At 42.6% G+C, this 15,953-nt stretch overlaps 1 protein-coding gene across 20 annotated transcripts in view; it reads left to right on the top strand.

The window, feature by feature from the left end:
- The window catches only part of LRCH1 (leucine rich repeats and calponin homology domain containing 1), a 228,107-nt gene that overhangs the window by 147,892 nt on the left and 64,262 nt on the right, over positions 1-15,953 (top strand). For 17 of the 20 annotated variants that reach the window (XR_012158920.1, XR_012158924.1, XR_012158930.1 and 14 more), the window contains exons 7-9: positions 704-788; positions 10,392-10,497; positions 11,734-11,846. Coding sequence is in view for 13 of the 20 variants with exons in the window: in XM_073344300.1 (XP_073200401.1) it covers positions 704-788; positions 10,392-10,497; positions 11,734-11,846 (304 nt within the window). In the remaining 7 variants the exon portion in view is untranslated. The remainder of the gene's footprint in view (positions 1-703; positions 789-10,391; positions 10,498-11,733; positions 11,847-15,953) is intronic. The other 3 variants (XR_012158939.1, XR_012158919.1, XM_073344415.1) reach the window with 1 other exon arrangement.

Below are 15,953 nucleotides of genomic sequence, written 5' to 3'. Positions count from 1 at the left end.
ATGTGGAAAAAATGTAATGGTCAATGTACTATCCTAGGAACATGAGCATATGATTGATATTGTACAATGAGTAAAGGTCATATGTTAGGCAGTGAAACCAGAGCAGAAGGTACCTGGCATTATTATGGTTTACCAATTTAAATAAGTAAACCTCAAGGAGTTTTTAAATGAATGCATGTCACAAAGGTACCTATGTTGTTAATTACTTCACACTCTAGGGAGATCCAACCCCCTCTCCTCCAATACTAATTAATTTTTAACATATTAATGCTCAGGTGCGATTCAGTTGACTACAGTCTGAGTTCAGCTATTTTAGTTGATTTGAAAGTCACTTTGGGGATATGCTAAGCAATCAGAATGCTGCTAAGCTGCTGGCAGTTTTTATCTGTGTGAACAAAAAAGGATGATTTAACAATAGATTATTTTTTCCTATACTTAATAAATCTTCTTTTTAACCAATCAGCTTTGTATCTTCTTAGAGGAGCTTGTCGAGTTGTTTGTTTAATCCATGTTACTTGATGTTGAATGTTTGCACAATAATGTTACCAGTCTTACTTCACATGTATTATATTATTAATTTGTTAAGGGACTGATCTTGGACCATAGAAACTAATGGGAGTTTTGGCATTGACTTCACTGAGATCAGGCTCAGGCTCTTACTGCACACTAAGATAACTTTCTGTTGGTTTTTGTTTACATTTAGCATTGATGACATATATCCAAGTAAGAAGGATTCTGATTCAGGTGTTGGCAGTGATAATGGAGATAAGCGTTTGTCAGCTACAGAGGTAAATTACCTGAATTTTTGCTTTTTCAGCCATTTTGGTTTATACTTCCAGTTGGATAGTTTTGTGGAGATGCTTTCTATGTAGCAAAAATATGCAGCCAAACCCTGGACAGAAATTTCTACAAAAGTAAAGAGTGAAATGATGAAGGTAGAAGAGAAACTTTATTCTATCTATCCTGTGGAGGGGGCTGTCAAAACACTTATTTCAAAAGGTTTTAAGAATACATTACTGAAGAACAGAAGCTGATCATGAGTGGATTGATGCTTTTAAGATTGTATTGCCTATGAGAATTAATTATTTATCTCGCTCTGATTGAAAGTCAGTGGGAATTGGGCACCAAACTCCTTTAGGCACTTTTGAAAATCTCACCCTAAATTTATTATTATCTTGCTTCCACCACTCAGATCTTCTTTTCAAGTTCTTGCTGTCTAAAGGCCACTGGAAAACACAGACTCTGGATGTTACAGCTGCTTTGTAATGTTCTTGCACATGGCTGTTTTGTTCTGTAAATATTCATTAAAACAGACGCCAGGCTGGCACTCTACTTTGCTGCTGAACTGGCCCTTTTTTTTTTTCTTTTTTTTTTTCTTTTTTTTTTTTTTTGGAAGCCCAAGATTGAAAAAAGAGCCTTTTAAGGTGAGTCCCCAAAGTACTAATTTGGACTTGGTGCAGTTTTTAAAATATTGTACATTTAAAAGCAGAAAGAGAGAAAGAAGTGTGAACAGAATGGTGGGAGGCTGCTGAGAGAACAGGGTACTGCAAAAAGTAAAAAGAATAGGTAAATTGAATCTTCGGGGGAGTTGAGAAGAGCAAGTGAAAATGGATGAATGGAAGAGAACATGGGAGGGAATAGGAAAAAGAAGGGTGGGAGATAGTGTGGAAAATATGACAGGGAAAGTAATAGGGTATGGGGGAAAATGAAGAAGGAAAGGAAAAGGAGGAAGCTTATCTGTGTAATACAGCTCCCAGTGGGTCATGACTTTAGGACTTTATTGGTACATGCCTTTTTATTTTTTTGTACAACACCTGCCATGTTCTTGATACTAACCAACGGAACCATATCATCACAGAGTGGCATGATGAAAGCTTTTACTTCTCCATTTAATTTTTTTAAAGAGAATGCTGCCATTTTCTGTACTTCTTGTAAAGTATGGATTTTCATGGGAAAATAGGTGTTGGTGAGCCCATGTGGGTGGCCTCCCCTTGTCCTGGTCCCAGACAGGGGCTCCCACAGGGAGCAGCAGTGGCCAAAGCTGCTTCGTTACTCAGATGTTGTAAATGTGAGAAGGACGCGTTACCTAGGGAGGTGGTGGAATCCCCTTCCTCAGAAGTTTTTAAGGTCAGGCTTGACAAAGCCCTGGCTGGGATGATTTAGTTGGGGATTGGTCCTGCTTTGAGCAGGGGGTTGGACTAGATGACCTCCTGAGGTCCCTTCCAACCCTGATATTCTATGATCAGAAGAGGCCACGTATCCAGTCCCCACCCTTTCCTCCCACACTCCTTTGTATACTTGATGCTTGAATATGAATTCTGTTTGGTTGGGTTTTTTGTAAGTCTGGCAGCCACAAGTGGAGAATTCGGTGGTGAGGGTCAGTAAGACATGAGGCACACTTTTAGCCACTATAAATAATAATGACAATGAATGGGGAGTAAATCTCTAAAGTAATTGAATGATGAACTTGCAGAAACTTGTCCAAGTTGCCATAGAATTTTTGGTCTGATTGATGGGAGGAATTCATGTCACTTTAAAGGAATACATATTTTGCAACTCTGAACATGTTTATGCTGATTTTCAGTGCTCATCTGCCTCTCAAATGGGTAGGAGAGAAGTTTTTTGGAAGTTGTGCAAGGAGAAAGATTCAAGTCTAAAAACTGAATTTATTGTTATTACAAAAACAAATAGAAACTAATGAGCACTTGTCATAAAGGATATAAATTGGTTTGTTTTTTAAATGTTGGAACATTAAAAACGGCATCAACTGGAAAGTATTTTGACAAGTTTCCCCCTAAAAATGAAGCTGAATCGCTGCAATTTCAGGCCAGCGTTTTAATAGTTTCCCTGTAGTCCTGGGAGCATATATTCCATTCAAGAAGTCTGAATTTCCTTATTGCCATATTTCTCCATATTGCTTTTCTCATATGTTTGCTTAAAGTGACTAAGCTTGTTAATGAAGCACTGTTATTCCAGAGCTTCCTGTGTGACTATAAATATTTTTAGAAAATGGATTGTCCCTCCTGTAATTAAAATGTAGCAGGCCTACACTAGAAAAATTGTTTTAAGAAAATAGCAGGAGTGAAACAACCCCTTTTTCATATAATAGCACAAAGATTAATTATGTAATATTCATGTATTCATTCATTCATTCATTTTCTCTTTCCAGTAATAGAAAGGAAGTAGGATCATGAATCCTAAACATGCATAGTGAACTTAACATGAGAGAAGTGAATGGTATCACATTTTCTTGTACATCATACTTTGAGACCTCTATTGTACATGGAAATTTTGCAAAATTGTGATTTCAGGTCCACATTTTGTAACCAAATACATCCGTGATCTTTTCAAAGAGAGCACGTTAAATTGGATTATAATCACTTTCACGCCTTTAAAATGTGAATGCTTTTACAATGTACAAAAAGCTCATCTTTCTTACTGAGACTATCTTTACAAATATATCAAAACAAATTGACTTGTAGTTCCCTAAGATTAATTATATTTCAGTTCATTCATTAAATGACACACAGAGCTCATTCTGTATTTACTGTTCCTTTTTTCAAGTATGTGTGAGATTTTTGTGTAATTTAAATAAAAATGAGATTTTTTTAATTCAAATTAAGTGAAGTTTTTCTTTCATTTAACGCTGATGTACATTTTAGGAATCTTGTCAGATATGCAGTTGGGCAGAAAGGAGGGAGAGGGGATAGTGGGCTAAAGGAACAAATTACATATATTCTCTGGCTAGCTGGTCTGACCCTAACAGCATCATAGAGGTAATTTCTTTATATCTGAAGTGTAGTCCTGGATATTGCCAATATCACACACAGACATCTTCTCCTTTCATGTATTGTTTCTTTAGAAAATATATTGATTATGGCAACTGTGAGATAAATCCTGTTTTTCAATGGTATCTCCTTTACAGTATCTCATTCATCTTTAGAGATGATGGGTAACACTTTGATTCACCTTTTTTCATTAAAAGTTCTGTCTCAGTTAAAATTCATTAGAACAGCAGCAGATTTTTATTCCTTTAACAGTAGTATTTGAGATTTGCACAGGGAGATCAAGATTAAATATGACATGTGAAGATCCATTTGATTTTTCTGCACCATTACCCGAAGGATGTGGCATTGGTACCAGTACTGTAGGCTCTTCTTTGAGTGCTGATCCCTATGTGTTTTCCACTGTGGGGACACATGTGCTCCATGCCCCTGGAGCCGGAGAATTTTGAAAGCTGTGGCTGCTGATCCACATATTCACCCTAGCTCACCTCATGCCTCTGACAAGAGATAAAGAGTGGGTGGACCGACTGCCTCTCTGGTTCCTTCTCACCGCCACATGGTTCAGGTCAGACCCTCCAGAGTCCAAAGCTTTGGAAGTATTTCTTTATCTGTTAACATATATTTAGATATCTGTAAATAATTTTTAGAAGTTTTAGAATTTAAAAGTTTTATCTAATAGTTTATAGTATTTTATAATTAGTTAGTTAGTCTCCCCGATTGGGGATCACTTCTTCCTCTGTACCCCATTTTGGATATCGGACTATGCCCAGGACTCCGGGGTTCAAAATTTGTGCTTCTTGCCTGCGATCCTTCTCAATCAGCGATGACCATCAATGCTGCATGTACTGCCTTGGGGAAGTCCGTGTCATGGCAAGGTGCAATATCTGCTGTTTGATCCCCAGTCATACCCAAGAAGGGTGGGAATTTTGCCCAAGGAAGCAGCTTATGGAAAAGGCCATGAGGCTGCAATCGGAACTAGGCTGGGAGCCCCCTCAGGTCCCTCCCCACCCCCGTTCATCCATCTTCCTGACTCAGCAAGGAGTGTGCCTTCTTCTCTCATGAGGCCTTGTTAAGGACTTCAGCAGGGTTTTGTCAGGAGAACAGGGAGCATTCTCATAAGCATGAAACTAAATCTTCCTTCAAATCCACTTTGAAGAAGTTGGATTCAAACCTACCTAAACCAAGCACGTCTCTAAGCTCAGCCCACAAGAACTTAGTACATTCTAAATATCAGTAGCATGACAAAGGCCACAAGTTTAGGGCTCCATTGGAACTGAATCACGATCTGCCAGCACCAATGCCTCCGGTACATTCAAAACACAAACCCTGGGTTCCGCCAGTACTGATGAAGACCGATCACTGAGAGCATTGGCTACCCACAGTACAGTCTTTGTCTTCCATGGCTGGGTCACAGACTATCTGTACTGTGGCTCCAGCAGTTTAAATGGGCAGGACCCCTATCCCTCTAGGAAGAGCTGAGACCTGTGTTGCTCCTGAGGACATCTTTGCTCTTCCAGGTCTGGAGTCTCCTACTACATCAGGTCCCTCCCTCTCAAGAGAAGTTCTGACTCCACCAGGAGAGCCAACATTTGGGAGGAGTCTGTCTCCCATTCCATCTTTGGGCTGAGACTTTCCTCCAGTGGCACCATCAGTATCACTGTTAGGCCCAAAATTGGCTCTCTCCTCATCAGTAGATACTGACCCACCTGATGAATCATTATTCCCTCCTCCAAAACACACCTTCCTGGTCAGAAGGCCTGGAGCAGCTTGGGACCAAACACCATCCCATCATCTGCCTCAGAACCATTGGTATCCCATGCAATGGGGACCTCTAAGATCCCTATTTGATCTATCTTATTGGCCATACTGGGTGCCATGGGACCAATACCATCCCGCAGAATTGGTCCAGTATGCTAGGGAGTTGTCCCTTCTCTCCCATTAAAGAGAGCAACCAGAACTGCCAACTGAGGAGGAGGAGGAGTATGTGCCAAATCTGTCAGTTCCATTAGAAGTGATGAGATTGCCGTCTTTGTCTCCAGATGAGGCAGTGTTTCCAATGTCTCCACCCCAACCCTCCATTACTATAAGCAATTCCAAGGACTTCCTCGCAGAATTGCAGGGGAGCTTGCAGATTCCTCTTGAGGAGGTTCAGGATCCTCAACACAAGCTACTAGACATCCTCCAGTCCTCTGGCTCCACACAAATAGCACTCCCTGTTAATGAAGTCATCCTGGAGCCATCTAGAGCAGTCTGGCATCCCCTGGCTACCTATGCCCCAACCCCTAACAGGACAGAAAAATGGTACTATGTCCCAGCCAAACCTGTGGAATTTCTGTTCTCTCATTGGTCCAGGCCGCCACAGAGAAATCTAAGCAACAAACTCCCTAACTGATAAGGAGGGCAAGCTTCTCAATTTATTGGAAAGGAAGTTCTTTTCTTCTAGCCTCCAGTTCAGGATAACCAACTACCAAGCATTGATGGCTAAATACGAATTCCATGAATTTTGAATAGTTCGGGACTTTGCTGACGGACTTCCACAGCAGAACAGAACTCAGTTGCAGGCTCTCATAGAGGAAGGCAAATTGGTTGCCAGAACCGCTCTCTAATCAGTGGCAGATAGGGCTGATGCATCTTCCAATGCAAGGGCTACTGCCACTGTAATGTACAAGGAGTTGTGGCTCCAGGCTTTGGGGTTTTCCAGGGAAGTCCAGAACACTGTTGAAGATCTACCCTTTGATCAGATTGTTTAATAAGAAGACGGAGTCCTTACACACTCTAAAAGACTCCAGGGCCACCCTCCACTCCCTGGGAATATATACACTTGCCCCAAAGAGAGAATTCCACCAGCAGCCATGCAAGCCTAGACTGATGGCTCAACAGTTCTACCACCGGAGACCTTATGCGCCACCCTGTAAGAGGCAGAGGGTCCAAAAGACCTGCTTTGCCCCACACCTTCCACAGCAGGTTTCTCAGCATAATGCTAGCCCTCCGCAAAACGTTATTTGGGATGGGAGCTTGAGAGCTGCAGACTACTAAGTCCTGCATCTTCTGACCCTCACATACTCTTTAGAGATTGTCTAGTCCTCTTTTTCAACACCTGGAGTTCAATGACAATGGACAAATGGGTAAGGAATGTCATCCATTCTGGCTATATGATACAGTTTGTCCCTACCCCATCCAAAACCCCTGCCCTGCCCTCTTTTGGGGGCCACTCTCACAAGAAGATTCTCAAACAAGAAGTGGAATCCCTCTTTAGAGTGAGAAGTGATAGAGCAGGTTCCTCATTAGTACCAAGGGAGGGGTTTTTACTTGACATACTTCCTAGCATCCAAAAAGAAGAGCACTTGGAGACCCATTCTCTACCTCTACCATCTTCATTTTCAAACTTAAGCTTTGCATGGTTCCATTGGCATCTATAATTTCATCCCTGGAAAAGGACATGCTATTTATACCTCTCAACATGAAGGACACCTACAGTTATGTGGACATGACCGTCTCACGGAGTGATGCTCTATTTCTTCCATGGTTAGACCACTTGAACTATGCCTTCCCTCCACTACTACTCTTGCCTTGGGCTTTACACAGGATTCAGCAGGACAGGACATGAGTTATCCTCATTGCCCTCAACTGGCCCAGAAAGTTTTGATTCACAAACCTTCTACACATGCCATCTCAGGCACCAAACGTTATTCCAACATTTCCTGATCTCCTGACCCAGGAGAATGGCAAGATCAAATGTCCCAACCCCCATCTGCTTCATCTCAGGATTTGGTTTTTGGATGGACATCATCCTTAAAGCTATCATGTTTTAAAGCTATACAGAACATCTTTTCTAATATTAGGAAGGATTCCACTAGAAAATGTTACCTAGTTAAATGGAAGCATTTTTCTGTCTGTGGGCATCAGAGGTGTCCCCCTGAAAGCAGCTGCTATTCTTCTCATTCTGGACTTTATTCTTTTCCTTAAAGACATCAGGTTTATCTGAGTGGGTGGGTGAAATTCTGTGGCCTGCGTTGTGCAGGAGATCAGACTAGATGATCATAATGGTCCCTTCTGATCTTAGTATCTATGAATCAGCTCCTTACGGTTCATTTGGCAACAATCCGTGCATACCATCCACCTTCACAGGGCTACTCTGTCTTCATGCACCCATTGACTAGCAGATTCTGGAAAGGCCTAATCAGAATCTTTCTGCCTATAAAAAGGCCCGCTCCTCAATTGAACTTGAATCTTGTTCTCTACATATTAACTAAGCCTCCCTTTGAATCATTAGCTTCTAGCTCCATGTCTCTCCTATCCTTGAAAGTCACATACCTCATAGCTGTCACCTCAGCCAGAAGGATTGGTGAGCTTGGAGCACTGATGGTGGATCTCCTTATGCTGTATTCCATACGGACAAATTTTTAATTGTTTACACCCTAAATTCACTCCAAAGTATTTTCAGAGTTTCATCTGAACCAGTCAGTTCACTTAGCTCTGTTCTTCCCAAACCCACCTTCAACCGCAGAAGAAAGGAGTATCCATGTCCTCGATGTTTGGTGAACTTTAGCCTTTTACTTGCACAGAATAAAACCAATCAAAGTCTCCCAGACTATTTCTTGCCATAGTGGAAAGGGTCAGGGGTCAGGCTATATCATCTCAAAGTGGATCTCAGTCTGTATTTTGCTATGCTATCAGTTATCTAGTGTTCTCTTTTCTTATGGGGTAAGAGCTCATTCCCCAAGAGTTCAAGCAACGTCTGTGGCACCATTTCAAGAGGTGTCTCTGGTTGATGTCTGCAAGGCAGCTACATGGAGCTCCAGGCACATGGTTGTGGGACACTGTGCCTTGGTAGCGGGACTCCTCCGCTGATGCATCTTTTAGAATGGTAGGCTTTTGTTCAGCGCTTCCATCTACAACCTCACACCCTCCTGTTATTTGGGTACTGCTGGTCAATGGCCCTGCACTCGAAGAAGAGAAAGCTACCTACCTTATAATAACTGGAGGTTCTTCAAGATGTGTGGTCCCAGATTGTACTACTCTACCCTCCCTCCTTTCCCCCTGCTTTGGATCTCTTTATTCTCAGTAGAGAAAGAACTGGAGAGGCAGTCGGTCCGCTCCGCCCTTTATCTCCTTGGTTGGAAGCACAAGGTGAGCCAGGGCGCATGTGCAGTCCTAAAGATGCTGCTTTCAAAATTCTCCAGCTCCTGATGCATGGAGCACATACATATACACAGTGCAATACAGATAGGGGTCACATATCTCACGAAACTTCCAGTTACTATGAAGTAAGTTTTTTCTTGTGACGTGTAGTTGTCCCAGGATATTAAAGAGACAAGGTGGGTGAGGTAATATCTGTTATTGGACCAACTTCTTTCTGTTGGTGAGAGAGACAAGCTTTCAAGCCACAGTACCTTTCCCAGACTTGAAGAAGAGCCCTGTGTGGCTTGAAAGCTTCTCTCTCACCAACAGTATTTGGTCCAATAAAAGATATTACCTTACCCACCTTGTCTTTCTCATAGGAAGGCAGAAGCTTTCAAAATGGCTGCATCAGGCACTAAAGTTGTTTGAAATTAATGCTACAATAGCCTTAGATTTTTAAGATGAAAATTAGACTCTTCTCTTTTGCGACTTTGATCCTTGTAAGTCTGTCAACGGCTTCCATTGCTAACTGAATAAAAATATAAGTACAAATGAAGGAAATAAGATACAATATTTCACTTGTGATAGAGCTATGATGACTTTATATAATTACAAAGTTGCTTTGGATAGTTCCTATTTGGCCCTATACTGTCAGGAAACACCTGGGAAAATCAGTTACATAGTTTAAAAAAACCAACCACCCTGAATAGCCTGTGGAAGGAACGATTGCAAATGAGCGAGGCTGCATTTACCTTTCAACACTTTCTAAACTGTTTGCATAACTCCACTGATCAAAAAACCCTGCCCAAATCTTAAATATTAGAATTTGTAATCATGCCAATAGAAGATGCCACTGGGCTGCACTATTTTCAGCTGATAGTTGCTAAATTAATAGGACCTGAATCTTTGGTCCAAAATAATCTTTCTGAATCTGCTGCAAAAGCCATCTGCATGACAGAATTTGTGGAAGTGTTGAGGAATGCCTCTGCAAAAGTGGAAAGGGACATTACTGCTGCTCTGATTTAATGACTGTCTGAATTTATTTATTTCCTATATATGATTATGTTTAAACGCTGGATGGTCATCATTATGTGATTATAACACTAATTATTAGGCTGCGTGGAGCTTTTTGTACAAGGACCTTTTTTGTTTTAAATCTAAATAAATAAATGTTTTTTGTAATTGTATGTTTATAAATAAGTGACAAATAGAAGCAGTTGTGCAATACTAAGTTATTTCACTGTTCAGCTTTATCACTCATGGCAAAGGTTTGTCAGATTCCTCAATGTATATGTTTATATGTACTAAAAGCACTGAATTGTAAATGTAGAATTCACGGGTCAAAAGTATAGGACACATAGCCTTCCTCCTATAAGCTACTATTTAATCTTTTACATATTTGAATGCTAATAAAATAATTAACGTCAATTGACATTTCAGTCTTGGTTTAATTTTTAAATTAATGTTTTTCTTGTTTCTTCTCAGCCCTCTGATGAAGATACTGTCAGCCTTAATGTACCAATGTCAAACATAATGGAAGAAGATCAGATTATAAAGGAAGATACGGGTCACCACATCAATCTAATCCAAGGTCTGAACGTAAAGAAGAGAAAGTTGTTAATAACAAGAATTTTCCCTGCTATTCTATATGTAATCCTGTATGAGTGCAATTCACAAAAAACTTCCCAACCCAAGTTTCTACTAACAACATGCTTAAAACCTACTCCTTCAGTTTACCACTACTTTTCCTAGAAAATTTATGAAGCACGTTTAGTTTTGTACTTCTGAGAATAATCGCTTAGGCCTGAAACTACAAAGGCACTGAGGCACTTAAACCCCAGACTTAGATGCCTGCTATCTCACTCTAGGTGCCTGAATGCCTATCTCCTGCCTAAGCCCCAGAGTGATCCATGAACCAGAGTAAGGTAGGCATTTGTCTACCTAACTCGCATGCATATCCTGATCCTGTAGGCGTGCTCCGAGGCTGTCTACTGGATCGGGTACCATTCAAAATCTGGCCACCAAGGAGGAGGAGGACATGGAAGGTAGTGGTAGTGGTGCACCTTTAAACTTTTAGCCTAGTGGTTAGAGCACTCATCTGGGATGTGGGACAGCCAGGTTCAGTTCAGTTCCCTCCTCAGGCAGAGGTGGGGGAAAAGGAATTAAACGGGTCTCCCACACCTCTCAGGAGAGTGCTCTAACCACTGAGCTATGGCATATTCTGATGTGGGGCTTCCTTAGTCTCTCCTGTTGAAGCCGTTCTACTATGTATACTTAATCATTGGGCCAGTGAGAGAGAGTGACTCTGTAGCCTGATGGTTAGAGCACCCACCTGGGAAGTGGGAGTACAAGAAATAGATCAGGTATCTGCTTCCTAGACTGACCTAAAATTATACTCTAGTCTGTGTAACTTAATTTTTGTATTGTTAGTGACATTTGTTGCATTTACAATTGATTGAGTGCTTTCCATGAGTCATATTCTTATCTCTCTCACTAGTGTAATTTAAAAGTAACTCCACTGACGTGAGTAGAATTGTTCCTGAATTTTACTTGTGAGAAATCAGAATCTGGTGTCACAACATAAAATAAATTTGCATTAAAAGTAAAACGTCTACACTTTATTAGTAGTGGTCCAGTGTAGGCCAAAGTCGTCCTCCCTGTTTTTATCATTCTTGTACCTTTTGGATTTCATTTTAGGCTGTGTTGCTGTGCCCTACTAAATTTAAAAGGTTCCTTAGGTGACTCTGATTTAAATGCAAAGTTGAAAAAGCTGAATCAGAAATAATTTTTATATCTTTTTGGGTCTTTTGGTCTCATTTCTCATTAGTAGAATTTCGTCAGGGACCTTCTCTTATGATTCACAATAAGTCAAGAGAAGCAGGAAACCAGTTTGCTGAAGGATCACATCCCCTCACGACTGAATTTATGAGCTACATCAAGGCAAGTTTTTGATCAATTTTAAAAGAAAAAAATCTCATGACTACCTTCCTAGCAAGCAGAAGTGATAAACTGTTGGCACCTTGCTCTTAATAAGAGAAGTGCAATTGATATTCATCCTCATCAGTGCAGAGCCATAGAGGGCAAACATAGGCAGATTAATCATAACTGTAATTTTAAAGCTGTAAGGTCAGGTTACCCACAACACTTATTCTAACCTAACCCTCACCCTAACCCTTGAAATCTGTCCTTTGTTTTCTTTGTTTTGTTGTTTTTAACTAGCAGATGTGTTCATCAGTAAAAGTTTACATTTTTCTTCAAGTTCTGGTCCCTGTGCATATTGCATATGTGGTACACATTTACTTAATGTGCCTGAGACTGGAGAATTTACTAGTAGTGCCTGTTGGTCCATGCCTGCACCCTTGCATTCCTCATGTTCGGTACCGAGATTATAAGGGGAGGCGTGGACTGACTGCCTCTCTAGTTCCTTCTTACCGCCACATGGTCTGAGTAGAATCCTCTGTGTCTGAAGCATCTTCGTCTTTTTATCTGTAAATGTGTTGTTAATTCTTAGTGTTTTACTGTTTTTGGTACTTTTCTAGTAGCTTTTCACAGTTAGTATAAAGAGGACTATGCCCAAAGTTCTGGGGTTTAAGAACTTAGTATCCTGCCTCCATTTCCTTTTGGTCAGCGATGACCATCAATGCTGCCTTCGCTGCCTGAGGGAGGCTCACATCTCCACCAAGTTCAGCATCTGCCACTCCTTTCCTTCGTGAACCTGAGAGGGAGGAGAGCTTAAACTGTACCTCATGGAGAAAACCATGAGGCCCCAGTGGGATTCAGGCTGGAAGGACCCCTCTGTACATTACCAGCAGTCCCTGGAGTACCCAAAACATTGGAGTCCCCCTCAAGCAGCATTTGGGACCCTTGGGGGCCCATGGGATCCCTTAGCATGATACCCTGGATCCATGCACGAGTCTGACTTGACCCTCTTCCCCTAGACAACAGCAACCAGCTCTGCCAGAGCACATGGAAGAGAAAGATGTTGAGCAAGATTCACTGATACCAACCATATTGACAAGCATAAGCTATCATGCCATCCTCACCATCCCTGCCTGATGACCACAGGCAATGCCAATAACTTTTGCAAAGGGTGGCAACCGAACTTTATATCCCACTTAAGGAGACCCATGATACACAGCATAAGCTCCTGGACATCCTGCAGTAAACAAGGTGGTCATGGAACCAGCCAGGGTGGGATGGCACACAAGCACATCTTGCAGCCCTATCCCTAAAATGGCTGAGATATTTTGTAGCTGTGAAAGAGACAGAATTTTTGTTCACCCATCCTAATCCCCAACTCCTTAGTAGTTCAAGCAGCCACAGAAATGTCCAAGCAGCAACAAGCTAAGACTACCCATGCAGACAAGGATACTGAATACCTCAACCTTCTAGGGAGGAAGATATTCTCATCTACCAGCCTCCAGTTTAGATTTGCTAAGTGTAATTTTACAAACTACTCCAAATTTCTGTAATTTAAAGACAAACTCCAATTCTAAGCCATTCTCGATGAGGGTAAACTGGTAGCAAAGACCTCACTTCAAGACACAGTGACTTCTGTGGCTTCCATCTTTGGGGCTCCCCACTGAGGTTCTGAATACTACCGAGGATCTGGCCTTTGATGAATCTTACCTCTTTAACAAGAAGACAGATGAGTCTTTACACTTACTAAAAGGTTCCAAGACTACCCGCAACTCCCTGTGCATATATACTCTGGCCCTGAAGAGGAAACAACATTAACAGGTATACAAGCCAAGGCTCGCTCCACAGCCTTTCTACCAACCGATCCCATATGACCCACCATGCAAGTGCCAGAAGGTGCAAAGACAAAGGTTTCGAACCCCATCCACTTTGACATCATCCACCCAACCCATTCTACCAACTAAAGGTTACTTTTGAAGGGATGCTTGAGAACTGAGAACCATCATCGATGCCATCCCTAACTACTCCCTGAAGCTTTGGTGGCATACTTCCTCCACAACTGGAGGGCTATAACAACATACAAGTGTGTTCTAGATGTCATCCACTTTGGCTACATCTTCGAGTAGAGAGGCGTCTCTCCTGTCCCTGCCGCAGCCCCGGAGCTGGGACCGGGGGTAAGCATCTCTCCCATCCCCGCCGCAGCCCTGGGGTTGAGGCCGGGGCCACAGGAGAGGCGTCTCTCCCTGCTGCAGCCCCGGAGCTGGGGCTGGGGGAGAGGCATATGTTTCCCCCCCACCCCCATAGCTGTGCATGCCCCAAGCTCCCTCAAAGCCCATCACCGTCCCCCACCTCACCACACTGTCCCCACCCACCCTACACATCCTCCACATTCACCTGTGTTTGTGGTTGATGCCCGGCCCTTGATGGTCTGCTGTGTGGCTGCGCAGGCACACACTTTAGAGAGAACACAGGTGAGAACTTCATTATTCGGTCCTAAACGAAATCATCACCTGAGTAGGGAATGCCATCTTGGGACTTGTTCACCTCCCAAATGAACAAGAACATCTACTATCCTGGACAGACCACCTGAAGTATGCCTTTTCTCTCATTCCACTGGTCCCGCAGGTTCTGCGGAAAATGTGCCGTGACAAAACGTGCGTCATTCTCATTGCACCCAACTGGCCCAGGCAGTTTTGGTTTCTGGACCTCCTGCAAATGTCAGCCCGTTCTCCTCTCAGCATCCGCCCCCTCCCAGATCTGCTAACTCAGGAGAATGGTAGAATCAGACATCCCAACCCAAACCCTCTTCACCTCGTAGCCTGGTATTTGGATGGGCATCAGACTTGGAGTCTTGGCATGTACACATTTAAAGGGTGTTCAAACTGTTTGTAACCACGACAGAGAAGACTCCATGAGACAATGCTGTTTAGCTAAATGAAGGTGTTTCTGTACCTGGATGCAACAAAACTAGCTAGTCTAGAAAATAGCCTGGATATCTGCTGTCTCTGGAGCTATCTCCTCACTCTCAGATATCGGAGCTTTCTTTTAGCTTGCTGTGGGTACACCTAGCAGCAATCAGTGCCCTCCACATTTGGGTAGAGGACTATTCTGTATTTACTTACCCGATAACTGCCAGATTTCTGAAGGGTCTCACTAGGATCTTCCTACCAGTAGTAAAGCCAGCACCGCAATGAGACCTCAATCTTTTTCTCTCAGTACTTACCAGACTACCCTTTGAATCATTGGCTACATGTTCAGTGTCCAACCTGTCAATGAAGGTCACCACCTTCATCACAGTCACTTCAGTCAGGAGGATGAGTGAACTGGCAGCACTCATGACCGACCCACCATATTCCACATTCCATAAGGAAAAAGTTTCCCTTCACTTCCATCCAAAATTCACCCCGAAGGTAGTCTCTGACTTTCACATAAATTAATCAATTCACTTGCTGGTATTCTTCCAAAAACTCATGCTTCCAGTGAAGAGGGGAGACTTCATTCCCTCAACGTCAGATTATCTTTAGCTTTTTATCTGCAAAGAACTAAACCTATTAGGAAAACTCTCTTCTTTCTCCCTGTGGCAGAGCGATCATGGGGACAAGTGTGATCAGCTCATAGGCTGTCTAAGTGGACCTCTAGCTGCATCTTCTTTGCAATCAGTTAGCACAACTCCCTGGGCAGTTTTAGGGTGGCTACCTGGAGTTCTGTGCACACCTCTTTGAAGGATTATGCTTTAGCCAAGCCTCCTTTTCAGATGAGTTGTTGGGAAAGTGGTATTACAGATCTCTAGACTACCAGCATCTTCTCACCGCCTCCTCTTTCCACAGTCACCCGCCCGTGGAATACACATAGGGACCAGTCCTTGAAGAAGAAATGGAGGTTAGTTACTGGTAAATGGAGGTTTGTGAGATGTGTGCTCCCTATCTGTGTTCCACTCCCTGCCCTCCTTCCCCTCCACTTTGGATCATGTCTGGGTTCACGGTAGAGAAGGAACTGGAGAGGCAGTCGGTCCACACCTTCACTTATACCATTGGTACTGAGCGCCAGAAACCCAGGGCACAGGCATGGACCAACAGACGACATTTCAAATTCTCCAGTCTCAGGCACATGGAGTGCACGCGCGAAATA

Source organism: Lepidochelys kempii, chromosome 1 (assembly GCF_965140265.1).
Source record: "Lepidochelys kempii isolate rLepKem1 chromosome 1, rLepKem1.hap2, whole genome shotgun sequence".
Lineage (NCBI taxonomy): Eukaryota > Metazoa > Chordata > Testudines > Cheloniidae > Lepidochelys > Lepidochelys kempii.
Note: the sequence above shows the minus strand (reverse complement) of the source record. Positions and strands in the feature narration are given on the sequence as shown.